Source organism: Bison bison, unplaced genomic scaffold (genome assembly GCF_000754665.1).
Source record: "Bison bison bison isolate TAMUID 2011002044 unplaced genomic scaffold, Bison_UMD1.0 scf7180017864472, whole genome shotgun sequence".
Lineage (NCBI taxonomy): Eukaryota > Metazoa > Chordata > Mammalia > Artiodactyla > Bovidae > Bison > Bison bison.
Window position 1 is genome coordinate 1,403,966 of NW_011495033.1, and position 9,361 is coordinate 1,413,326.

Sequence of the window (9,361 nt, forward strand, 5' to 3'; positions counted from 1 at the left end):
GGGCTCAGTCCCAGGCCAGGAAAGTGTCAGCTGTGATTGAGCAACAATAAAGATAGAAAAACAGGAACATTTGGGGGTGGGGAGCACTGAGGGTGCTATGGAAAAGTAGGGAGCAAACAAGACTAAGGTTCCCCACGGCTGGCCAAGCAACCCAGGGACCAATGTCTCAAGCATTCGAGGCTCCAGAGGAGGGTAGGATAGGGGCCTCCTCAAGGTGCCCTTCTGACTCTCCAGCCAACTCCCTCTGCCCAACATGGCCAGTCCCCAGCAGCCCTGGCCTCTCAACCCCCAGCGGCTCACCTGCTGCTGCGGGTGGCAGGCAAGCTGTGGGGACACGCAGAAGGCGCAGTGCCTAATGACGGCTCCTCTTGGCTCAGGGCAGGATGTACATTCTGATTTTGGGGAGTGGTCACTGTGCTCTCCAGCTGACATTGGTGAGAGGGCATCAGGAGAGGCCCGGTCATGGAGCTGCTGGGGGAACAGCCTCCTACCCTTTGACCTGGAGCCCAGGGTCCCCCAGGGGTGGCTGCATCAGCTCCTCTGGTTACCTGGGACAACAGGCATTTCCTCCATCCCTCAGCCCCTCCTCTTCCTGCCCCAACCCTGCTGGGCCAAGAGGCCTCCCAATCAGACCTGGGCTTCTCCAGCTGTGTCCTGAGGCACTGGACCAGACCCATCCCCTGGGGCAGGAGTTGAAGCTGAACCCAGTGGCCATCCCAGCGTGAGACCAGATTCCTGGTTCCGGGCACAGCCAGAGCCAGCGGGCAGGCAGGCAGGCGGGCTTTTGCTCAGAGGTCCCAGAGCTCGGCACGCTGGCTCTCCACAGGCGGAATGGCGCTGCAAGTGGAGCTGATACCTACCGGGGAGATCATCCGTGTGGTTCACCCGCACAGGCCCTGCAAGCTAGTAAGTTGGGATGCTCTGGGCTGGGAGGAGGGTGGGAGTGTCTCCCCAGTGCCCAGAAGCCCCCTCTCAAGCAAACTCCATGGGGAAGAGGTGAGCAGTGGGGAAGCGTTCTGGTCCTTGGTAGGACGTGAAGGGACCGGACAAGAAGGGGTAAATGGAAGGAAGGGGGATGGGTTTAAGCCCACCAGGGGCCGAGTGTTTCAAAGTGGGGATCTGGGTTTGACTCCCTTCTCCTCCAGCTCCCTGATCCTCAGTGGGCCGGGCTATGAACTGGGTTAACAACACGGAGGTGACAGGGCTGCTCCGAGATCTAAAGAACGGTGCGTATAAAGTTCCAGGTGGCATATAGTACAGGCTCAGTTAATACCTCCCGGCTTTCCCATCTGGCTTGAAAAACTGACACTGGCCAGTTCAGAGCAGTAGTGAGGGTGGGGAAGGAGGGTGAAGAGAGTCAGGCAGGCGCAAATGGGGAAGAACTATTTGGCCTGGCAAGCAGGGGAGGGTCGGGTTTGCAAAGGCGCACTAGGGTGAGAAAGGAGAAACGTGTAAGACACCCCGCCACCCTGCACTGCAGCAAGTGGGCCAGGTCGTCGACAGAGGAGGGTGCGTGCGTGCATGTGTGTGTGTGTGTGTATGACTGTGACGCGCCTCGTCCCGGGGAACGGGCTGCAGAGGGTGCTGCATCAAGCCCCCCGCGGACACGGACGCGGGCCGGGGCCGGAGCCCGGCCAAGGCCGGCCGGGCGGGGCCGTAGGGTGCGCGCGCGCGCCGGGGCCTGGGCCCTGCCTGGGATGACGAAAGGCCGCGGCTCGGCCCCGGGCGGGCCCTGGGCGGGGAGAGCGTGCCAGGGCCGCCGACTCCGGAGCCGGCCACGCCGCCTAGCCTGGCCCCCGCCCGCGCACCCGAGAAGCCGAGAAGGTGGGGTACACAGGGCGCGAGGCGGGCCGCAGCCGCGTGGCCCGGGGGAGCTGGGTGCTTCGCTCGTAGGCAGGATGGAGAAGAGGGTAAGCGGCCGGGCGGCGACCCAGTCCCGGAGCTACCGTGCGGAAGGCGAGGGTCGCCGGCGCAGGGATCGCGGGGGCTGCGGGTAGGCTCTGCACGGCCGCTGCGGGGGTCCCAGGACCTGGTGGCGCCGGAACTCGGCCTGTTGGAGACTCAGATTGTTTGCGGGTAACGTGAGGGCGGTGAGGAGCGGCTGGGGCCGCGGGACTCAGGCACCCTGCGCGCCCTTTGGGGCCCTCGGGCAGCCTGCTCTGCCTCCGGGTTCCGGAGCAGCCGTCCCGGCCCCGCCCCTTCCCGTTCCCCGCCTCCGGGCCCTGGCGCGCGAGTGGCCCCTGCGTGTGTGCGCCGGCTGGGGGGCTCCGAGATGAATGAGAGAATGAATGGCTGGCCCACGGCCTATTCAACGCCCGGCACGCTCCGGCCTTCTGCTCACACTCCCGGGCTCTGTGATTCATTCATTCACGCAGGCGTCCGCGAGCAGTTTTTGAGCCCCTACTGTGTGCCTGCCTGGAGCGGGGGCAATCTCCTGGGAGCGACGGACTAGGAAACCTTCGATTAGAGCGGAATGCGACAAGGAGGGGGCTGTGTGTTTCGGGGAGTCAGGAAGGGGTTCTGGAGGAAGTGATACCTGACCCGAGTCTTCAAGGATGACTAAGAGTCAGTCAGGTGGGGAGGGGGTTGGGTGCGAGGGCCAAAGAAGCTGCAGGTGCAAAGGCGTGAAGCTTAGAGCCGGGCGGCTGGTGGCAGGGTCGTCCGCAGAGCGCCTCTTGGCTGTGTGGGGTAGTGAGGGAGGCGTGGGGAGAGAAGGCACTGGAGAGGGTACCCCTGTGGCCACACAGGAACTCCGGAGCAGTGGTAAACTGAGGACACAGAGGGCGGCTGAAGTCCACAAACAGGGGCCTGGCAAGAAGCAGTGGGTGTGCTTGGCATAGGGAACCTTCACTCTCTTAACATGAGACGTTAATTGATCAGATTTGCATTTGTAAATACCACTGGAGGCTGCAGGAAAATGAATTGGAGGAAGGCAGGGATGCCAGTTTGGAGGCTGCTTGCCTCATCCAGGGGCACAACAGTGATGGAGGAACAAAGTGTGTGGGGGGGGGGGTGTAGGCAGGTGGTGACTCCTCCGTGTGAGGAGCGGAGGGAGGAGGGCAGGGCCTTTGATGCCCGGCAGTGACAACTAGCTGGAGGTGCCTGTCTCCTCTCAACAGATGGGATATTGAACCAGGAGGACAGGTTAGGGGGCAAGGTACTTTGTTTACTTCTACTGGACCCCCAGGTAGAGGCATCTGGCAGGCAAAAGGCCCGTGAGTGTAAACGTTTGACTGGGGTCCATGAGATATCAGGTAGAACCCCTAAGTCCTCGTCTTTCCTTTTCATTCCCCCTTACAACAGTTCCCTTGAGTCTGGAACAGTCCTAGGTGGGGCAACCTGGGCCCAGACCTAAGATATGTTTGATTTAAAAAAAGAAAAGTCGAGCACCTATTCTGTGCCCAGCATGTGCTGGGGGTAAGATAGGCTATGGTACTTTCTGCTGCCCCAACAGGCTGGGAGGCTACCCCCAGTGGAAACCAGTTTCTAGCGGCAATCTGAGGGTCCTCAGAACACCCTCTCCAGACCTCCATAGCCCTGGCCTGAAGGAACCCCTGAAGCTGCTCACTACCCTCCCAGAGGACAGGCTTGGGGGCACCTGGCCCATACTAGGTAACAGGGGGAATAATCCAGGTCTGCTGGGTCTGCCCATCCCCGCTTTTAGGGGAAACCCCTCTCCAGATGGAATGAAACCTAGAGGCAGCCTTGGAAAATAAGTCCTGGGTCACTCAGAGGTGAGGCATGGCTGCATCCTAGTCTGCAGCCAGCCCCTAGGTTCAGGGACATGCTGGGGACCCAAGGATCATGGCCCACTCCCTAGCTGCTATTCCCAAGGCCTACACGTCAATACTCACACAACACAGCCAAAGGTGGATACTAGGCACTGCAGTCACAGGTTCACTAAGGAAGGTCACAGCCTGGCAGGTAGCAGGTTAACCTAACAGAGAAGCTGGGAAATCTGCCAGGGCTAAGCAGGCGTCTCCCCCTTAGGCAGCCCTACAGGAATAGACAGTGGTAGACTTTCCAGTTCCAATGCCACCCTTTCTTTTACTAGTCCTGGGATCTTGAACACGACGTTCGTCTACTGAGCCTCAGTTTCCCTGTCTGTAGAATGGGGGTAATAATCCAGACCTCAAGGCTCAGTTCAAGGGCATTGAAGGTAGTACCAGAAGACAGCGATCCGAACGCAGGAAGCGCCAGGCGCTGCAGCCCTGGTGTCTCTCACACTCTCGGTCCACCCACCCCAACCCCCACCCCACCGCCGCCTTTCTAACTCCTCTTCCCCCGGGACAGGCGCTTCCGCCTAGCGGGGCGGGATGGCCGGTGGCGCTGGCCAGGGGCTGCGGTCTCGCCTGGCCTGCTTAGCCGCTTAGCCGCCCCCTCCTTCCGCCACCGAGTGGCGGCTCAGGGGGTGTCGGCGGGCATCCCGGGAATGCGGCAGAGCGGCTCGGGCGGGGGTGGCCGGCCAAACCCCTCGGTGCGCGGATTCCCCTCATTCCAGCCGCTAGCCTCGGCGACTAGGCCACGCCCCTTTACCCGCCAGGTCACGCCCCCTTGCCAGCCCCTCCCCTCGGGCCCGCGGGCCACGGCCAGCCGCGCCAACCCGGTGCTTGCACGGCCCTCGGAGCCGTGCTCCCGGTGGGCACCGGCTTTACCCTCTTCCTCCCGTCCCCCAAGTACCTCCCCACTCCAGCTGAGCGGGAGGCTGAGTCCTCTCCGCGCTCTTTCTTTCTGCATTTTCACCCTGGGGGCCTCGCGGAGAGGGCCTCCTCCCGACCGAAGCCCGAAGCTGGTGGCATTTAAGACCCAGCCCCGCCCTTCCGCTCCCACCCATCTCCCAGCTGCGCGCGGTGGCGCTCGGTCCCCTCTGTCCCTCCAGAGGGCCCCATCTCCCAGCTGGCGCCCCCCGCCGCGGGGTCCCGCGGGCTCTGGCCGGGCTGTTGTTATCAAAGTAATAAGCCTTCCCCAAGAGGCTGCAGCCCGCACCTGCCGCCACCTCACTCCCTCCCCGGGGTGCCTAAGTCCAAGAGTGTGGGCCAGGCTAGGGCTTTGGGTCCTAACCCTGCCTTCTGCCCCCTAGGATAAAGTCGGCATCTGCATTATTGCACCTCTGGTTCCTTATCTGTCAGGTGCAATGAAGGTGAAGTTGGAGAGCTCTTTCTAATTGGCCGAGGGACACGCCTCAGGGGCTTTCCCTGCTAGATAACAAGTGTGACCTGTCTGACCCAGGACCTGGCTCTGTATGTCTGTTCCCACTGGATTCCCAGATGACGCTAGTGGTAAAGGACCCGCCTGCCAATGCAGGAGACATTAGAAATGCGGGTTTGATCCCTGGGTGGGGAAGATCCCTTGGAGGACAGCACGACAACCCACTCCAGTATTCTTGGCTGGAGAATCTCATGGACAGAGGAGCCTGGTGGGCTACACAGTCCCTAAGGGTCGCAGAATCAGACATTACTGAAGCGGACTTAGCATTGCATTGAAGAGAGACGTCTGCTCCAAGCCTGTGCAGAGAGTGTCTGGCCAGAGAGGGAAGTAATATTTACTGAGGGTCTGGGAGGTGCCTGGGTGCCTTATCTTAGGCTTCTCAACAGCCGTTTGAGACAGAGGTTAGTCTCATTTCAAGGCTCTAGGAGAGGTTTCCAGAAGTGAAATGACCTGCTGGCAGTCATACCGCTTGTGAGAAGTAGCCCGGCCTTTAAGAAGCACTAGCCATCACACGGGGCTTCCCTGGTGGCTCAGACAGTAAAGAATCTGTCTGCAGTGCGAGACATATGGGTTGGATCGCTGGGTTGGGAAGATCCCCTGGAGGCAGGTATGGCAACCCACTCCAGTAGTTTTGTCTGGAGAATCCCCATGGACAGAGGAGCCTGGAGGGCTACAGTCCATGGGGTCGCAAAGAATCCAACACGACTAAGTGACTAAGCACAGCCATTACACCCCCACCTGCCCTGGGATCTGAGCTAAACTTGTCCCGCAGGCTGCTGCCCACTGCGCACCTAGAGCTCAGCGAGGATGGGGCTGCTGGAGGCTGGTTTGGTTTGGGTAGCTGGAGGGTGTCCAGGGCAGAAAATATGGAAGGATCCAGAGAGGGAGTCCCCCCACCAAACAGAAGAAAAAGAAAGGTGAGGAGCCCTTGGGCGCGGTGGGGGGAGCCTAGTCAGGGTGTCCGGGGTAGGGGGAAGGGTATTGCTCCGAATGCTGGAAATCGGGCCGTGGATTTCCCAGATGGAAAGCTGAGCCCTCCGTGGAGGCCCTACACGAACGACGCTGGGCACAGGCGTCCTGTGGCCGTCTCCCTCCCTCGGGCGAGTGTTCTGTGAACCCAAGAGATTTTCTTGGGTTTAAAGACGTGGGACCCACCCTCCAGATTGTACGGGGTGGGGGGTGGACAGTGTCCCCGCACCGACGCTCCGCCTGCCTGGGCACGACGGCCGTATTTGGACATTTCGTTCTATTTTTAACTTTCCCGGGACTCGAGGTTGGGGTGAGGGGGGGGAGGGAAATCCTGCTTCCTCCGGGACCCACGGGCCTCTCTGCCTAGTGAGTTGAGTCCCCAGCCTGGCCTAGTGCGCAGTGTAGACACGAGCCCGGAAGTGAGTTCCGGGTCGGTGTAGACGCAGCGGCCGCGTGGGTTCCGGGCCCCACCCCTGGGAGAACCGACGACGTCCCTCCTGGAAACCCTGACTCAGGCGGAGCCCCTGCCCAGCCGGGAGCTCCGCCCCCGCTCTGTCCCCACCCACGCCGCTAGATTTCCCCCCGTCCCCCGCACTGAGCGCCTGCCCCACCCCTACCAACTGGAGAGGGACCCCGGAGTCCGAGCCCCCGAGCGAGGCGGGGGCGCCTAGGGGAGTCCCACGCCTCCGAGCCTAGCGGAGGCGGAACGGGGGGAGGACCGGCCCTCCCTCGTGACGCCGCCGCCGCCGCCGAACCCCGGGCCGAGGGCGCGGGCCGCGGAGACGGGCGCCTGGCCGACCGGGCAGGATGCGCTACCGGGCGTCGGTGAGCGAGGGGTGCGGGGCAGGGCCGGGGGGGGGGGTCCCAGGCGTCCCTGCCGGCCTCGCGGCGCCGCCTCCGCCCCGCCAGGAAGCGGGCGCGGCCCAGGAATTTCGGGTGGAAAAACGTCCCGGAAAGTTGCAGGAGAGTGGAGGCCGAGGCCGGGAGGGCCGCGAGGCGCTCGGACCCAGGCCGGGCCAATAACTCCCTGGGAAGTCTGAGAGCTCCCAGACCCGCCACCCAGAGGGCAAGGGGGCGGGGGCTTGGGTCAGATTTGGCAGCAGCTTCGGGACAGAATTAGAGAGGTGGAGGGGGGGGCGCTGAGGGGCAGGCCTAGAAGAGGCAGGGCCACGACCAGACCCAAAGGGGTGCCCCCCGCCCAAGATCTGGGTGGTCTGCGGTTGGAGGCGACCTGGTGGCCTCTTTGGGGATCCCTATCCCTGCGGCCAGCTTGCTCTTTCTTCCCTGACCCTTGACACTCTTGGTGTCAATTTCCTAGAGCTCTCAGATCCTTTTGAAGAGTGTGGTGAGGGGTGAGGGTCTTGTTGAGCCTGTGCTTCTTCCTACCCTCTGATGGGCTCCTGCTGCCAGCTGGGTTTTCCCTGGTAAAACCCCTGCTCCCTTGAGACTTCTCAGGACTCCCAGTGGAGGAGGGTGTCTGGGGAGCCTGGCAGCTGGCGGGGAGGGTGTGGTTCCGCTCTGGGAGGGAGGGCCCCCTTCTGGGGTGAGTGGTGAGCCCAGCTGGGATGTGAGGGTCTCCCTGCCCCTGCCCCAGGGGAATCTCTCTCCTGACGCCTGGTGCAGCCCCTTGCTGGGTCCCTAGACCCTCTCTCTCCCCCTGGAGATTTTGGTGAGTCAGAGGGGGAGAGACAGCCCCACCCTGCTTGTAGAATTCACTCCATGCGATTTGTCCTACAAAGCACCTGTCACACAAGGCCTAGAGCTAGGGGACTTGAAGTCACCTGGTCTACCTCAACTCCTCCTCCTTGGGATGCCTTCCAGAGAGAGGAGGGGTTTTGTCCCAGGTCAACAGAGCATTCTTTCTTTTATTCTCATGACATCACTCCCCCACCCCTCACTCTCTCTACACAAACCAGCCCCTCCCTGGACTCAGCGGCCTTGGCCCCATGTCCTCTGGGGCCTGTGTGTCCAGTGGCCCGTGTTCCGGCCCACGTGCCCAGGTGGCCTTGCTTCTCGGACCCATGTCCCCAGTGTCCCGTGTGCCAGCTTTCTGTCGTCCAGGCCCTCTCTACCCAGCCTGGGGCACCTGTTTCTCAGGTGTGCCCTGTGTTCGCGTGCCCTGGTTGCCCCCTCAGTCCTCAAGGCTGTGGCGAAGGGGAGAAGAGCCCTTCCCTTGCCCTGCTTCCTCTGACTCTCTCCCGTGGCCCGTCCCTGCAGGCCCTGGGCAGTGACGGGGTGCGGGTCACCATGGAGAGCGCACTGACCGCCCGTGACCGGGTGGGGGTACAGGACTTCGTGCTGCTGGAGAACTTCACCAGCGAGGCTGCCTTCATCGAGAACCTGCGACGGCGCTTCCGGGAGAACCTGATCTACGTGAGGCCGGAGTGGGAAGGCGGAGGGGGCGAGGGGGCCACAGATGCAGGGCTGCAGGGAGTCGGGAGAGCGGCGCTGGGGCCTCTGGGAGAAACTTCTGAGCCTCCTCCTCTGACCCCCAGACCTACATTGGCCCGGTGCTGGTCTCTGTCAACCCCTACCGAGACCTGCAGATCTACAGCCGACAGCACATGGAGCGTTACCGAGGCGTCAGCTTCTATGAGGTTCCACCTCACCTGTGAGTGACACCCCTCTCCCCCCGCCCCCCAGCATCACCACCTGAGATGATTCCACCCACCTTCCCACTTGGGATGAATCACAATTCACATCTCTGAGGAATACCCAGTCCTCACCCAAGGTGAATCTCTCTATTGCATCAGGATCCCCCTAGCCTCCACCCCAACTCACACCCAGGACTATTTTTTTGGCCCTGCTGTGTGGCTTGCGGGATTTTAGTTCCCTGACTGGGAATTGAACCCATGTCCCTTGCAATGGAAGTGTGGAGCCCTAACCACTAAACCACCAGGGAATTCCCACACCTGTGACTTATTCTCCCAACACTACCTGGACATGGCCCTCCCACCTTAGTGACCCTCTGACCTGCACCTCTGAAGGACCTCCCAGCCCTACCTATGAATGACCTCAATCTTCACCTGAATGAATTCCAATCTCCTCACCCATGAGTGAGCCCTTCAATTTTCCATCAGAATATGACTCTCATTCTCAACTGTGAAGGATCTCCCTTGACCCACATCCTGGAGGGGTCACCTGTCCTCAAGGGTACACCCCCAGTCCTTCCTGTGGGATTCCC

At 61.8% G+C, this 9,361-nt stretch overlaps 1 protein-coding gene across 1 annotated transcript in view; it reads left to right on the forward strand.

Annotated features, from left to right (window-relative positions):
* Nucleotides 1–413: 413 nt before the first annotated feature.
* Nucleotides 414–9,361, forward strand: part of MYO1C (myosin IC) — a 24,879-nt gene continuing 15,931 nt past the window's right edge. Inside the window, exons 1-3 of the mRNA XM_010861668.1 lie at nt 414–906; nt 8,395–8,550; nt 8,673–8,789. Coding sequence (XP_010859970.1) covers nt 832–906; nt 8,395–8,550; nt 8,673–8,789 — 348 coding nt within the window. The 5' untranslated portion in view covers nt 414–831. The remainder of the gene's footprint in view (nt 907–8,394; nt 8,551–8,672; nt 8,790–9,361) is intronic.